General features: G+C 43.4%; 1 protein-coding gene across 3 annotated transcripts in view; it reads right to left on the reverse strand.

The window, feature by feature from the left end:
• Window positions 1-17,870, reverse strand: part of LOC144772900 (interleukin-5 receptor subunit alpha-like) — a 367,784-nt gene that overhangs the window by 87,130 nt on the left and 262,784 nt on the right. For all 3 annotated transcript variants that reach the window (XM_078657581.1, XM_078657580.1, XM_078657582.1), the window contains one exon: window positions 7,145-7,232. In XM_078657581.1, coding sequence (XP_078513707.1) covers window positions 7,145-7,232 — 88 coding nt within the window. The remainder of the gene's footprint in view (window positions 1-7,144; window positions 7,233-17,870) is intronic.

Consider the following 17,870-nt stretch of genomic DNA (forward strand, 5'->3'; position numbering starts at 1 on the left):
GGGTGTCCGGGTGTATCCTGTCCCTAGTAATCCGGAGGAAAATGACCCCCCTTTCTTGTAATCTGTGCACGCGAGGTGACAGAGGGGACACAAGGCGTGAAAGTACCCGACCTCCTGTAGCCATCGCTGGGATCCGGGAGGCGAATGGCACCTCATCGGGACTTCCAGGGAAGCCCGGCCATCTGGTCGCCCCATTGGAAAGCGTTGCGTGCGAGCAGATGGCCGGGATCAAAAATGCTTCCCACCACGAGCCTTCGCGGTAGGGCTCCTGCCTGCCTGCCCACGCAAGGCAGGGCTCAGGGACCCCGGCTGGGCCTCAGGCGCGGGGTGGACCACCGGCGCTCTCGGGCCGGGACGCCCGGGGGGGGACTGCCTGGGACCCATGGAGCCCGTCCATGGTAGGACTCCCAATTCCGACAAATTCGTATGGACTCCCAATCCCAAAACAAATTTGTACGGACTCCCAATCCTGACAAATTCGTACGGACTCCCAATCCCGAAACAAATTCGTACGGACTCCCAGTCCCAAAACAAATTCGTACGGACTCCCAATCCCGACAAATTCGTACGGACTCCCAATCCTGACAAATTCGCACGGACTCCCAATCCCGACAAATTCGTACGGACTCCTAACCTTCCGACACGGATCGGAATCGAGCCCCAAATATGATCACTATGACTATCTTGCAATGGATTAGCAAACACTTGGGGCTAAATGTATTAAGATTTATTTCCCAAAGAGTGATCACAAATTGCACACTGGCTTTTTGTGAACTAAACCATATTACCTGAATTAACCTATGTAATAATGGCTTGATTTGTAAAACCACTATTTGAAGTTGGTCACAATTCAATCTACGTCTTAAATATTCATGTGGTAGGTCACAAATTGTAGATCACTAGATTGAATGTCATCACAGGGATGGTGGCCTGCTGGGATCATCAGACCACCATATCTGTGACTGCATTTAAATACAGGTGCATTTTGTTTAAAAACAGCCCATTTTGTTATGTAACGAATTTGGTCTGAATTTAACAAAAGCAGTACTGTTTTAAAAGTTTGCTTATGAGTTTGCAGTGGTGCTCTGGCCAACTACCCACTTTCAAACAAACATTTAATTTTCATTCACAAAGGGAAAGGGATTCCACAGTGATACCTTCTGCTTTGCAATCTGATCAATGGTGTGCAACTGAAATTGTGGTTGAAAACCATTGATAGACAACATTGTGTACCAGAATTTGCAAGGGTCGTCATAAACACCCACCTTCCATTTGTGATTCTTAATGCATTTGTTAACCCATTTCGTGAGTCGGTAAGTAGTTACTGAATTGCAATATTGGTTTAGTACATTTGTACAAGTTATTTAACAGCTGCAAACCTTGTGATATAGTAAAATGCAGGCTTTGCAACTGCTTAATGGCTTGGTCTATCTGGCTCTTAATATTATTATGTTATGCATTCATTTTTTTGCTGTTGCATGTTTGGATGACAGTTCCATTTACTTATCAGAACATTATGTAAAACATGTATGAGAGGTACTTTCTAGACTGAGGTCAAAGTCCTTGTGTGCAAATCATGGGAAATACATATTATCCTATGAATAAACAGTTTATGTTGCTTGAAGACCTCACAGGTACGTCAGACAAAACTAGTAGGTTACATTTAGCTAAAGTCTGAAACATTTCATAGAAATTCAAATATACTCTTCAAAGTCTAAACAAAACAGTCCTGGGTTTCTGGTTACAGTGATTTGGTGTCAGTGATTTTTCTATAAGGTTTTGTTAAGTGCTGAGCAATATTTATATGTACCTTCTATGACATCTCAACCTCCAGCTTCTAAAACATTCTTCCTAAAAAGTATCCATCTTGACTTGCCAAATAAAACATTCTTACTTGAGTTCTCTAGTGATGTGTGGTGATGTGGTGAAGTGAAGTTCATAGTCATTGGGCTCTTTTAGTCCAGAAGCCATTAGGTTCAGCAATGGGTGCCAGTTTGCCCTAAATTTCCCTTGGGGATTGTTAAGATTTAAAGGACGGTATTACAGAACCTATTAGTTGTGGTCAAGATTATTAAGTGTCAGAGGCACTCACTGGTCTGAGGACTTCTTCTATCGCCATCAAAGGTGCCAACACAAGTCTGCAGACTAAGTGCACTGAGTCGGAGGCGTAGGAGAACTTCGGCCACAGCGGCGATGAACGCCCTCCACTGGCTACCGATCCACAAGAGAGTATTGTTCAAAGTTCTACTGATCACTTTTATGGCCTATTACTCACGAGGGCCCAAATACCTGCAGAGGATGTTTGAACGATACCTACCCTCACGTAATCTGAGATCCTCAAATGCAAATCTGCTGACCATCCCTACCTTCAGAAAAAAACTGGGGGAGGGAAGGCCCTGGCTGTCTTGGGTTCAAAGGCTTGGAACCAACTGCCCCTGCCCCTTCGCCAAATCACCTCTGAATAAGTGTTCAGGAAATCACTAATAACTTGGATTTTTAGCTTGCCAGACACATTGTGTTAAGGGCTAATATGAAATGATGATTGGTATACCTAGATGAGCAGTTGATCCAGCACATTGTCCAGCTGCCTGGTTTCTCTCAGCGCCAAGATGCTCCGTGGAGTGATAGCTGCACTTTATAAAAACAACCTTAGATTACATTACATTACAAGTACTAACCTGGGGTTAAGATGACAATATCTCTGGAACTACTAGGCCTAGAACGATAATCCCAATGGTTTTAAAATGAAGGCCATCATATTGCATCTTCGGGCCAGAGGTGAAGTGGTGATTTCCTCAAAACCATTGGGAGCCTCTATCGGGTTGAAAATCAGCTCCCTTCGTGCATAGGAAGGCAAGAGACAGAGCAGACTCCCCTTGGTTATGACTGAAGGAGATGTCTTTAAAACTTTACAGGCTGAATGTAGTAAACATTTTTGAAACTGATGTAGAGGTAACAGCTAAGGGTGGGCGGGCTACACTAGATTGTAACACTGAAAGGGAGGGAAGCTAGGGATTAAACAAGTGGTTTTTAGAGTGGTTGATGGGAATTGTAGGCCAGTAGGTGATCAAGGCAGACCACTTACGGGATTGGTGGGAACAGATGGGAGGAGTTAGCCGTGCTTTTATGAAACAAGGGCAACAGCACAAGAGTACTTGATATCAGCGTGTGACAGAAGCAGAGATGCCATGGAGGAGTAAACGAGGCAGTTTTATGAAGGTACGGAGGACTTCAGTACAGGGAAGATAGTTGGAGTAAAGTCACCATTTAATGATGTACGAGGGGAGGGTTTGGATAAGCGGCATAAGGGAAGGTGAATATTGTTATTGACGGTGTTTCATTGCACAATGTGTTTTGCGCAAATAGCGCGCTAAGAGGGAAAATGTTAGTTTCGAGTAAAAGCTTGACATGGATTGTTTAGTTTTGAATTGCGAGTACCACGTAATGATTTGTAATCACACGGATTCGTTAACACATACTAAAGTGAATATTTTACAGTTTTAGTGAAGCCCTGAAGAAGGGCTACTGATAGCCTGAAATTCATTGGGTCTATGACATCCACTATCAAGGATGATTTTTGTATACAGCATGTTTCGGAAAAAGGCCTGGATGGACATATCTGATTCAGAGGAAGTTTTAGTATACAGATACTGCCTCACATGTGGCAGGAGCAAAAAGTGGTGAAAATTTGAAAAATTGTTTGGAATCAACAGAATAAAGATAATGAAATATTGATAAACTGTGGAATACATTGTGGAATTTATTCACGTAGTACGCTGTGCGTCCGGATGAAGTGCAATGCTTCGTCTGTTCTTGTTACAAGATTATTAAGTGGCAAAGGCACTCACTGGTCTGGGGACATCTTCTATGTCCATCAAAGGTGCCAAGAAAAGTCTGCAGACTAAGTGCACTGAAGTACTAACCTGGGGTTAAGATGACAATATCTCTGGAACTGCTGGGCCTAGAACGATAATCCCAATGGTTCTAAAATGAAGGCCATCATATTGCATCCTCGGGCCAGAGATGAAGTGGTGATTTCCTCAAAACCATTGGGAGACTCTATCGGGTTGAAAATCAGCTCCCTTCTTACATAGGAAGGCAAGAGACAGAGCAGACTCCCCTTGTTTATGACTGAAGGAGATGTCAACATGCTGTTGGTCTTGATTCTTGGGCTGATGGTTGAGGGGCCTCAGGTCTCCATTGCATAGGGAATACCTCAGATTGTCCAACACATGGCCCTAATGCAACTGGGCTGTTCTCAGGGCCATAGTCCATATATAGATGTAGTTCAACAGCAAATGCATTTTCAGAGCCTGTTGGGCCTTGGGCGACACCAGCAACCTGACCAGGACTGGGACTCCATGACTTTCCATTTATTTTGTGTCTATTCTCATATGCAAACCTCCTTGGATATAGAACGAATGTTGAATACTGTACTGTGGGCACTGGCGTATACTTTTTGTTGGCCAGGCTTGGCTGTGAAGGTGATCTGCAGCTTTCAGATTTCTTGCGGTCCCTTCAGTCATAATGGGCATGTCCTCAGCGTGACCAACTCATGCCCAGATTATGTAGCAGTGCTGCCCCTCCTGATCCTTTTTGGATTGGCTGAAATGAACTGATTATTCAGCAAGAAGAGATATGGGTTTGGTTTCTATCTCGCACCAGAAATAGTTGCGTTAGGGAGTGAAGAGAATGTGTACATGCAGGCTCCTAGGCCTGACATGGACCTTGATCAGCATCACAATGTTAATTACTATCTCTTGATGCACGCAAAAGTGGAATTCAATCAATGCCACAATCCACTTGACCAGGTGCATACACAAAACAACACACATACCACCATCCTCACATACACACACTTTTATGCAGCTTGAACACAACTCACAGACACACTAAAGTCTAAGGACCCAAGTTATGCAGGATTTAACAGACCTTCAATGGAAATAGTCAGTAGAGCTTCCCTGTAAAGCAGTGAACATATAAAGGCCATTACCATTGACTGTAGATAAATCTGTCACCAGTCTTCCATAGCCTGGGTAAAGGGGATAGCAGTCAGCATCAGACAGAATAATTCTCTGAGGTCTCAAAACCTTAAAACAGAAGTTTACTCAGAAGGCCCACATCATTGTCAGGCTCAATGATGGGTGAAGGGCACAGGGAGGTCCAAAAAACATAAATGCGGCAGAACAGCTGTCAGAGAAACTACTTTATAGCAAATGTGTTCTAATGCTCTTCTGTCTAAGCCAGATTGTTGATGTCAGTTTGGTGTCTAGAAGACACATTTGAGGGCAGTGCCCTTGTCCTCCATCTGTTGTTGTGATGCACACCACCCACCTGACATCATTAGCACAGGAGTTTTACTAAAGCTAATGTAAGTGAATCATTTGTAGAAGCGACAATTACTATTGTTGGGCATGACGAGGGGCTAGGCACTGGCTACCTCTTGGGAGGTCATAAGTAATAGGACCAGTCACCACAACGGGGATGTGGAATATCAGCACATAATTGAGTCAGTAAGTAGTTTATTGCAAAGGGCTTGATCTGAGGAAAGTGCTTTGTAAATGCAAAGCAGAGTTTGAGAACCAGAAGATGTAAGCTGCTGTAATTCATGATATCCAGGTGTTCATGCTAATGAGCATTAGCCCAATATTGGTCAAGTAGAAGGTTTCGTGACCTTCTAGAAGCAAGGAGGTACATATTATGTTGGCAAACAAGGCCCAGATGCATATGGCCTATTTTATGTAGGACCATAAATAATCTGTTTGATGTGCTGAGACAAGAAAGGCACAATGGATTAAAGAGCACAGCTGAAACCAAAATAATGTGTACAGCAAATAATACAGACAAACGATGAGCTTAAGAAGACTAGGACTGTGGCTGTGAAGTTTCTCAGAATTTAGAAACTATTTACCTATTGATCATTCAGTATCCTTGAAGGGAAACAGATGGGATAGTAGAGACCATCTCTATACCACAGGACATCTTGTGGTGTTAGCCTCTGTTAAGACTGCAAGCGAAGAGGGAGTGCTCACAAAATGGAAAATGCAAATCAAGCCATGAAGTTGTTACTGATCTTATCCTCTGATTCCACAGCATTTATTAATGCTACATTTCTGCTTGAGACTAAACCGGGGAGTTAGATAAAACCTGGTATATCTAGGGTTGTAAATGAATGCAAAAAGAAGACCTGAAATGAGGTGGCGTTCGATTGAGCATATGATGTACAAACACCTCAGATTATCATGATTTCATGCTGTGTGTGACTTTTTCTCACAAATGGACAGCAGAGACACAAACTGAAACTGAATTCTTCTCTTTACACTTCATGGCAGGTCTGTCTATTGAAGGGATGCAGGTACCACTGCAAAAATGTTAAAACCAGACCATCTCGCTTCCACTCCTTTCTCTCTCTTCCCCTACCCCCTTTATTTTTCCTCTTCATTTCTCTCTCTTTCTTCTTCCCTCTCCTGAGGTCTCCATCACAAAAATATTACATTCAGAGAACCTTGAAATGTAACCTTCCAGTAGCCACTTTTTTATTATAATGTACCCTGATTAAAATAGCTGGATATTTTCTCTAATAATTAGCATATCGTTGGCATTACATTTAAAGAACATTATTTTCTAGGCTGACAGGGAAGATGTCTCTACAAAAGTTGTCACAGTTACCAATACTGTTACTTTATGTTCTGGTTTAATTATCCTGGAATACAAAATCTTGTGGTAATTACATCGGAATGCCACTTGGGTATTTTGTTGACAAGATATCTATAGTAGATGCATTTATGTATAGTAGGCACTTCTGGGGTAAGAAATAGTTTTGTTTCCTTATTTCTACCCCCAGAATAACCTATTTCCCCTCCCAAAGGAAGTAAAACGCACACAGACAGATGAGCTTACAGCAGATTGCTCAGATAAGTGAAATGAATGTAAGTTTAAAGATCTGTGAACACCCTCAATGCTACTTCCTTACGGTTGTTCTGATGATTTGTATTGTATGTCCCTGACCACTCCATAGACACTTCTTCAAGAGTACCTTCTTTTACACCTTCAAAATGTCTCTACAAGTCCATACTTTACATTAACTTTGCATACATTACATGCACATTAAGTCCAGGGTTGAATAAATAAAGTGAGAGTTCACCTTTTCCACAAGTATCCCAGCAGAACAAACAGAAGTGTGAAGAAGATTGAACAGATGGTCATGATGATCCAGAAACCCTTATCATCCCCTAAACAAAATATATGAAATAAGATAACACTTATTAGACTATATTTATATTGGGCAACATAAGCATATAGACATCTAAAAATGATATTTCTGGCTTTTTCTTTAGATTCTGTTATATAACCTCAGATTTTTATATTTGATTTTCTCCCACTACGGAAAAATAACAATTGGATGCTTATCACATTACACTTGCATATAACATACAGTGTCTTGTACATGTATCTTCATATTTAGATACAAGCCTATGTGATTCATCATTTGATTCCCCAAATGACAATATACATATAGTATGTGGTCAGATCACTTTCTAACCTTGTTATTTATATTTAGATCATATAAATTGGCCTGATCAATAACTACAGGAAACAATTGGCAACCAAAAGATGAGTCAAAAAGGGATCCCCATGGCAGGATTATGGAATCAAAAGCAACCTGCCAAAAATAATCAAATTAGACTGCTCCCTTCCTCTCCTCATTTTGTTTCTCTTATTCCATCCATCCAGTTCTTCTCTCCTCTCTGTCTTCTCCTTCTTTGAAATATTACTCTCAACTTCCCTCCCTCCATCTGTCTCTTGAAGCCTCCCTGTGTCTGCTTGGAAAGATAATTAACAACAAGGGGTGGTGATGGACAGAGTCTCTGAATTAAGCAGAAAACTCTCACCCAGTCAAGAGATCAGGGCTAGATCCAACACCGTTTTTTAGCTCACTGCATCATCCCAGTTTCAGAACCTGGCTGTATGCAAATTAGTCTGTTCCTGTCCCAGTGCATGATGGGAACAGGGCAAACCAAACTACAAAGCCAATTCTTACACTGGAAAGGAAACAAGCTACCGGGGACCGGTTTCTGGCATTTCAGCCTCTTCGGCCCGGCTTGCTTGAATCCTGATGGTGCAGTGAGCAAGGGACTCATGTCTGAGCATACCCTTCCACGCTTAGGGTGGACAAAATAATTAACAACAAGGGGTGGTGATGGACATTCTCTTGACTGGGTGAGAGTATTCTGCCTAATTCAGAGACTCTGTCCATCACCACCCCTTGTTGTAAATTATTTTGTCCACCATAAGCGTGGAAGGGTATACTCAGATGTGAGTCCCTTGCTCATTGCACCATCAGGATTCAAGCAAGCCGGGCCGAAGACGGCTGAAATGCCAGAAACCGGTCCCCGGAAGCTTGTTTCCTTCCCAGTGTAAGAATTGGCTTTTGTAGTCTGGTCTGCCCTGTTCCCATGATGCACTGGGCCAGGGACAGACCAGTTTGCATACAGCCGGGTTCTGAAACTGGGATGGTGCAATGAGCTAAAAAACGGTGTTGGATCTAGCCCTGATCTCTTGACTGGGTGAGAGTATTCTGCCTAATTCAGAGACTCTGTCCATCACCACCCCTTGTTGTAAATTATTTTGTCCACCATAAGCGTGGAAGGGTATACTCAGATGTGAGTCCCTTGCTCATTGCACCATCAGGATTCAAGCAAGCCGGGCCGAAGACGGCTGAAATGCCAGAAACCGGTCCCCGGAAGCTTGTTTCCTTCCCAGTGTAAGAATTGGCTTTTGTAGTCTGGTCTGCCCTGTTCCCATGATGCACTGGGCCAGGGACAGACCAGTTTGCATACAGCCGGGTTCTGAAACTGGGATGGTGCAATGAGCTAAAAAACGGTGTTGGATCTAGCCCTGATCTCTTGACTGGGTGAGAGTATTCTGCCTAATTCAGAGACTCTGTCCATCACCACCCCTTGTTGTAAATTATTTTGTCCACCATAAGCGTGGAAGGGTATACTCAGATGTGAGTCCCTTGCTCATTGCACCATCAGGATTCAAGCAAGCCGGGCCGAAGACGGCTGAAATGCCAGAAACCGGTCCCCGGAAGCTTGTTTCCTTCCCAGTGTAAGAATTGGCTTTTGTAGTCTGGTCTGCCCTGTTCCCATGATGCACTGGGCCAGGGACAGACCAGTTTGCATACAGCCGGGTTCTGAAACTGGGATGGTGCAATGAGCTAAAAAACGGTGTTGGATCTAGCCCTGATCTCTTGACTGGGTGAGAGTATTCTGCCTAATTCAGAGACTCTGTCCATCACCACCCCTTGTTGTAAATTATTTTGTCCACCATAAGCGTGGAAGGGTATACTCAGATGTGAGTCCCTTGCTCATTGCACCATCAGGATTCAAGCAAGCCGGGCCGAAGACGGCTGAAATGCCAGAAACCGGTCCCCGGAAGCTTGTTTCCTTCCCAGTGTAAGAATTGGCTTTTGTAGTCTGGTCTGCCCTGTTCCCATGATGCACTGGGCCAGGGACAGACCAGTTTGCATACAGCCGGGTTCTGAAACTGGGATGGTGCAATGAGCTAAAAAACGGTGTTGGATCTAGCCCTGATCTCTTGACTGGGTGAGAGTATTCTGCCTAATTCAGAGACTCTGTCCATCACCACCCCTTGTTGTAAATTATTTTGTCCACCATAAGCGTGGAAGGGTATACTCAGATGTGAGTCCCTTGCTCATTGCACCATCAGGATTCAAGCAAGCCGGGCCGAAGACGGCTGAAATGCCAGAAACCGGTCCCCGGAAGCTTGTTTCCTTCCCAGTGTAAGAATTGGCTTTTGTAGTCTGGTCTGCCCTGTTCCCATGATGCACTGGGCCAGGGACAGACCAGTTTGCATACAGCCGGGTTCTGAAACTGGGATGGTGCAATGAGCTAAAAAACGGTGTTGGATCTAGCCCTGATCTCTTGACTGGGTGAGAGTATTCTGCCTAATTCAGAGACTCTGTCCATCACCACCCCTTGTTGTAAATTATTTTGTCCACCATAAGCGTGGAAGGGTATACTCAGATGTGAGTCCCTTGCTCATTGCACCATCAGGATTCAAGCAAGCCGGGCCGAAGACGGCTGAAATGCCAGAAACCGGTCCCCGGAAGCTTGTTTCCTTCCCAGTGTAAGAATTGGCTTTTGTAGTCTGGTCTGCCCTGTTCCCATGATGCACTGGGCCAGGGACAGACCAGTTTGCATACAGCCGGGTTCTGAAACTGGGATGGTGCAATGAGCTAAAAAACGGTGTTGGATCTAGCCCTGATCTCTTGACTGGGTGAGAGTATTCTGCCTAATTCAGAGACTCTGTCCATCACCACCCCTTGTTGTAAATTGCTTGGAAAGATGGCAGCAGCATCAGCAGCAGCTCTTAGCTTTAACCCCTTATGTGCTCATGACGGAGCGGTTCCGTCATAAGCGCCGGTTGGGCTGTGCTTATGACGGAACTGCTCCGTCACGGCCCCGCCCGCTCACTAGAACCTTCAGCACAGCGTGAAAATTTGTGCCGCGCTGAAGGGGTTAAGAATGGGTCTCCAATGGCTCCAGTCTGACAGACTAAAATGCCAGTCCGGCCCTGGTGATAACGTTTGTGTGTGTTTCTGTGCGCTCTCTAGAACATGTATTATTATCCATCTGTGACTCTCCCTAGTAAGATCAAAGGCAGTTCTCGCTATATTCAAAAACAAGTTAGGACTTCTTCCTCCTCCCAAGCAGGCTAGTGAAGTAGCACATCAAAGTGGTGCAGCCTTTGCTGCACCAACTCCCCCTGATATGCATCAGGCCTGACTCCCAGATTAGGAAACCACCCTACCCCTTCCTCAGGCACTTTTGCACCCAGGCAGGCGGGAAATTAGTTAGTCAAGGGTGTGAACACCCCCAGAAGGCTAGCCACACTTCCAAGGTGAGCAGCCTGGTTTGAGTACTGAAAATAGATTAAGGTCAGCTTTAGGAGTGACAGAATAGAGGGTTCTGGGTAAAAAAGGTGACCCACGGCCCCAGATGTAGTCACCACAAGGGCAGATTAGCTGCGGGGACTAGTAACCCTTTGGCTACTTGCTATCACACCCCTACCTCCCCTAAGTCTAGGATTTAATAGACACCCCTGACACCAGAATTTAGGTCCTGAACAACTTGCATCAAAGAACACAGAAGAAGAGACCTGTGTCTATGACAAGCATAAGAGGGATACCCTGCACCTGTGGCAATGCACCTGGAACTGCCAGACCAATATTTGTGCTAGGCTGTTTCTTGGTTCCCCCAGATAGAGGGACCCCGGTGGACACCTTTATCACCCTCAGACTTCCCTGAATTAGTGGCACTAGTCCCCTGCAAACTGAGGGTAAAACAATGCTCCAGATCCGAAGAATCGCTGGCCATCGGGTCCTCAGAGGAAGCGTCCAAATCCTAATGCCTAGAACATTATGGAAACTGTAGTCCTGCCTTCCATAAACCTTGCCACCTCATTCCTTTCGACCACCGACATCGAAGTTACTTCAGCTCCACTTATCGCTGCCAAGGCTTGTTGGACACCAGTCCGACAGCTGACCTCTGCATTCAACGTTTCACCTAGAGGGAACTCCATCAGACATTTATCTGACATCAGCAGCAGCCCCTTAGTTATGGTTTTGCATCTTTTTCCCAGCAGCGCCATTTAAGCGGTAAGAGCAGCCCTCCGGCAGCTAACGTTCAGCACCATGGATAGACAAGACAACTCTGCACCCAGGCTCCACTGGCCAGACAAAATTAAACTGACTGTTGGGGCTTGGTCCTGAGACCCGCATCACCTGTACCCTGCAAGTGTACAAAGCAGCTTGACCGGTAAGTGATGGATTGTCACTAGTAGTTGTTCCCACTGGCCACAATGTTAAATTGTCACTGTATTACTTTGCTTCAAAAATCTATAACTCTATACATTATATATATGGTATTCCACTAATTTTGATGTATGAATTGAGATAAAAATACACTCTATTTTTATACATTTGTGTCGAATTTCTCGCAAGTTGCATCATTTACCCATGGTGGTACTCTGAAATGCTTAACACATGTTCCTTCAGTAAAGCCTTATTACTCTTTGCCACACCACCAGAACTGAGCTATGGATTTATTAGAATGAATCCAACTACTATCTTTTCGGTACCGTTATAGTATTACATGGGGAGGTCTAGCCCCCACACCACATAATACTCTACTTTCCTACAGGAAAAATATTGACAAATCACAATTTCCACGTTTCCTCTCAAAGAGGTATCCAATATTGAATTTAAAAAAAAACTCTCACAAATTGTGAAAATTAGCTGCCTATTAGATAGTATGTCATCCTTTATGGCTAGAGGATTCTTTAACATCAGACCCGATAGATGGGAAGATTGAAGTGTCATCAAAGAGAGCATCTGCGGAGACAGTGATTTCTTTTTGCACTGCAACATATGCAGCTTAAGCCTCATAAACCTTAATGGAAGATTTTTAACAATCATTTGACATTGTACAGAATGGATATGATTGCACCGTAGTGCTAGGCAATATGCAGTTATGCTAAAATCTGTTTTGAACACTATTTTTGATATTTTGTGGTCCAATGTCACTACAGATGGAGGGATTACAACTGGCAGAAGACATCTATAATCATAGCCATGGAATACGGATATGGCCCATAGATCATTGCTAACACACTTGCCCTTTAAAGAACATGTTAGTGAAAGAGTTAGATGATATTATAAAGAAAAGGGCGGTATCAATTAAATGATTGCAGCCTTTCAAGATTCAAAAGGCAGGATTGTTTCTTTGTCATAAAACTCAACAACATATCATGGTGCGGGAGCTGTCTCTTATTAAAAAAGCTGACCGCACCTGCAAGTGGAAAAACTAAAATTACAAAGACATGGCTATGCTAGGAGGAAGGAGTTATCTGCAGGGGCATGAATAAAACATAGTTGTCATGTGTGGATGACAAGGATAACAGAAAAGTGGGGTATTCAAGTAATGAAGAAGGGTGTAATTTGGGATTTGAAAGAATTGGAGGCTATTGGTTGAGAGGGATGGAAGCTCTATTCAAATCACAAACACAATCCTTGTGACTAGAGTCACTAAATTAACTTGTGCTTAATACTCTGGGAGCTTGGCACAAAAGCAGGCAGGCTTAACTTACAGGCAATGTGTAATTTATTTATGCAGCACACAAACAGTAATACATTGAAAATACAACACAAGAAAAATCCCTCACAAATTTAGAAAAATTCAGTAATTGTTTATAAATAAAATGACACCAAAAGGAATGAAATTCAATCAGTAGATCTGAAGTTTTGAATTTGTAAAGCTTCTATTGAAAAATAGCACCACAATGCACAAAGTGTCAGTCACTAGTATCTGGTTGCAGGAGATCCAGACAAAGACACAAGTTATGCCCGGCCGGGATGGAATGCAGGTCAGATACAATCAGCAGGTTGAGTCCCGTGAAGATTTCTACCTTTGGATTTGGAAATGTTAATGAGCTCGAAATACCCCAGTGGGATAAGGCTGCCATTGGTATCTGAAGAGGGCTCCACAAGGCGAAATTCCATCAATGAGAGGTCCCAATGCTAAAAGGGATTTGATGCTATCTATAATAACAAAGAGGGTGCTGCTGCATAGTCAATCCTACTGGGCATGCATCTTTGTCGGATCGGATTGCAGGCATGTCCCAGGTTTTGGATTTTGGTTGGAGGAGGCAGCCTTAGACCCACGGGGGCACTGCTTGGGAGCCAGGACTCACTCCAGCAGCAGCAGGCATGTAAACTGGAGGGTCTCTGGACTTTGTTGTGCCCCTGTAGCACTACCAGGAGGGCAGTCAGCTAGCCTTTGGAGTCACTCTGGTGGCCCTGGATTGAAAGAACAGGTCCAGTCTTCCTTCCTCAGGCAGCAGGGTAGTCCTTCCAGCAGCAGGGCATCATTCTTTTAAATCTTCGACAGGTCCAGAGGGGATATGATTTGGTGTCTGATAGTACCACCTTTTACCCCCAGTGTCAGTCTATGTGTTAGGGGAAAACCTGGTCTACTCCCCTGCCCTTCATGGGTTTTGTCTCCAAAATGTCTGGGGTGACAAAATACTTGTGGCAATCGCCTTTGTGTGTGCTGCAGGCAAGGTCTGTGAAATATAATTCAGTGCTGTGTAAAACTCCTCCCCAGTCATCCTGCCAAAATGGCCTATCCTGCCACACTAAAGCCCCTTTTTATCCCTTGTCTGGGAGGAATAGACACATCATAACAGAAGAGACAGCCACAGTCATGTAACCTTGTTTATTGGCAAGCGCTGTAGGTTTGGGGATAGGAACGCCAACTTTCTAAAAGGGACATTTCTAGTGTGACTCAAAATTCAACTTAACCACTAAAGAGGATTTTAAATTAAAATGTAAAAGATTGCAAGAGGCATTTTTCTACCTGCTCCCAATCTAAATTTACACTTTACTAAATGTAATAAGATAACCGTGATAGTCAATGGGAGAAATAGCCTGGTAACAGCAAAAATCGTCTTTAGGAGTTTTCCTCTGTTATAACATGTAAATGTTAAACCCACATGTCCTGCTTTGTAGATACCATGCTCCCTGTCCTCGGAGGTGTTAGGGCCTACTTTATGGGGGGGGACTTATAAGGTTTGAAAAAGCAGGTTTAGGCCTGTCAACTGTCTTACTTGTCAGGTCAAAATGTAGTTTCAGGCTGCTGTTGCATGCCTGAGAATTCTTTTAAGTGCTCTTTAACCCCTTCGACGCTCATGACGAGCTCAGCTCGTCATGAGGTACACCTCTCGTACACTCATGACGAGCTGAGCTCGTCATGTAACGCGGGTTTTAAAAAAACTCAGCGCACCGCGGTAAATCCTACCGCGGCTAAGGTGTTAAGTGGATGGTACAATGAGTGCTGCAGGCACACTAGTAACATAAAATTTCAGGCCCTGGGTACACGTGGTACCATTTCATTTACCATGTTTTAAGGAGAGGGAACAAATACTGGTTAGCAGTGGTAAAGTGCACAGAGTCCTAAAGTCAACAAAATAATTTCAACAACATAGATGGGGTGGAGGTAAAATGTGTCAGGGAATACCACCCAAAGATTTCAGGTTTAGCAGAATTCAAGCATTAACCTCCACTGGATCTTGACAGAATGACGAATTTTCATCAGATTCATTTAAGAAGGAACATTTTCAAAATGGAGTGGAGAAATTGTTAAAAAGGGGGTGACAGTGCAAGTTCTGCCAGAAGAAAGGAAATTAGGATTCTAATAAATCCTATTTTGAGTATAGAAGCCTAAGGCCAGTTCTGGGCTTACGAAAATGTAACAAGTTCTTGACTAAGGCAAAATTCATAAGAGTGCCTTTACAAATGATAATAACACCCATGCAGAAAAAAGACATTGTAATTACAATAGATCTCCAGGATGCATATTTATATGTCCATAGACATCTGAAATCTCATAAGCTCTTAAGATTCACACTGGGACAAAACCACTTATCAGTTCACTGCTCTATCTTTTGGTAAAACTAATACTCTGAGAGCTTTCACAAAACTACTGGCTTCAATAGTTGCATAACTTCAGGTGAAAGGAATTCCGATTTTAGCCTTGCAGGAAAGTGTCTCTTTTTGCATGATCACACCCATTTTTTGGACTAATGCAGCTTTTTTGTTTTATTCTACGCAATGTGACTCTGATAATGTGGCTTCAATGCATGTGCTCTGATACCTAAAACATGTAATGATTGGGTATACTTCTAATTCGCATATTTAAATTACTTGTATATCCCTAGTATATCGTATACAGTGAACCCAGGAGCTGTAAGGTAAATTTCACTAGTGGACTGCAGCACTCAGTGTGCCACCCACTATAGTGACAGTGCAAACCTGACTTCAGGCCTATCTCCTTAGCCTGCCTGCACAGTTTTAAAACTGTGCATTTGACATTTTAAAATAACCTCTGTTGACAGGCCTAAATTTTGATTTTTAAAAGTGGATCAGTCACTCTAAGTGAGCCTTAATGCCAATAAGGCAGGGTACATGGTATTTAAAAGTAGGACATGGAAACGTTTAACGTTAAACAGATCCTTACCATGAAAAGGCATCAAAAGCTACTTTCAACCCATATTTTAATACTGTTATCTCTATCTAGGAAACAGCTACAAAGTTGATTCTTGGACTTTTTAAAAGATTTATTACAAAACTGAGTCACTGGTATAGTTGGATTTGTTATAGTTTAGAGCAGGGACTTTTAGAAAGTCATCTCTTTCAGGCATAACGTCTCTAAAAGCCCATGTGTATGATGTTTAACTGTTACCCTGGAGCTGAATAGCCCCTTGATGAGGTGTGAACTTGCTCCCAGAACTGAGATAAAGACCAGGTTGTGGGAAGGTGTTCTGTTCCTCTAGCAACAGGACCATCTCGGTTGTACATTGGAACTTGAATACCTTCAAAGAGGCCTGCCCTGCCACAGGCAAATGCTAGCTGACACCTGCACATGTCCCTCTTTTACCCACCTAATCAACCAGGCACCAATCCCAGTGGGAGAAGAGAGAACTAGTGTGAAGTGACTACAGAGGAGGTGTTGCTCAGTTCCCTGGCCACACTTCTCGGATTCTGCCATGCTGGATGTAGATGGAAATGGGCACTGCCAAATTGTTTGAAGTAGGGCACACAGAAACTGCTTCAAAAGTCTGAACTGTTACCCCTGGGATATGTTTTACCCTATTAAATAGGGAGGGAGACAGAGTTCACCCCCATCCATAGGATAATGCCAGGTATAAATGTGGGACACCTCAGCCCTCGCTTCAGAACACTTCTGGACCTGTGGAAGACAGAAAAAGGAGGCACCTGCTGTTGAAATCGGTGAGGAGACCTGGAAGGCTAGATCTGCTCCCTCTTGTACTCAGCATAAAGAAATGGACTCAAATGATCAGTTTGCTGACCTCCTCTTAAGCTACAGGGGCAAAACAAGCTCCTAGAAGCACTTTTCCAAAGAGTCCAGCTGATAATTTCCAACTGTACCTGCACTGGACCCTCCTGATGGCTTCTGTCTGGAGTGAGTCTTGACCCCCCAGGTGCTTTTTCTGAGATTCTGGGACCCTTGCCTGTGTCAAAGTCTACTAATCTACTATCGTGAAAAACCTGGACCTTAGAAACTTTTTGGCTCCAAAAACCTATGGAGGACCAGGGCAAACTTGCCAAGTCATTCTGATGAAGATGTGTTACCGCTAGGTCAAAGATTCAGGTTGCTCGAGCTTTGAGCTTTTCCACAACAACAAATCTGCTTCAGCGGTACGTCACCGAGAGGATAGCAAGACCTATGAATTCCTGTTCTGCTACAACTTGCAGCCTTGCCCTGCTGGTAAAATCCAATCTCCAAAAAGTGGCCAAATACAAACATAGAAATGTTCACCAGGCAAAGATGCCACAAGTTTCTGGCCGGCAAGGAACCTTCCTTGGGCGCAAATTTTGAATTTCTCCCGCTCAAAGAAGATAAAACGTCTGACCAGGATGAACCTGGTTTCTATATCCAATCCACACTGCATTGTGTTTGGCTTTATATCACACCTAGGTCCCTAATAAACAGATGACCAAAGTGGATGTTTAGTGCTTTTTCGTTCTATTTTTACTTTAAAATGTAATATCTCCAATTTCTCTGATTGTGTTTTTTGTTTTTGTGTCATTACGTTCATTAAAGAATGCTTTATTTTTCTAAATGGAGTGGGATTTTTATTGTGCTGTTTCTTTGACTTTTTACCTGTTTTAGTATTTCAAAATGCTTTACACATTTCCTTAAGTTAAGCCTGTTTGCTCTGTGCCATAGCTAACAGTAGTTGATCTCAGGTTAAAATTACTACAC

This window comes from Lissotriton helveticus, chromosome 8 (genome assembly GCF_964261635.1).
Source record: "Lissotriton helveticus chromosome 8, aLisHel1.1, whole genome shotgun sequence".
NCBI lineage: Eukaryota > Metazoa > Chordata > Amphibia > Caudata > Salamandridae > Lissotriton > Lissotriton helveticus.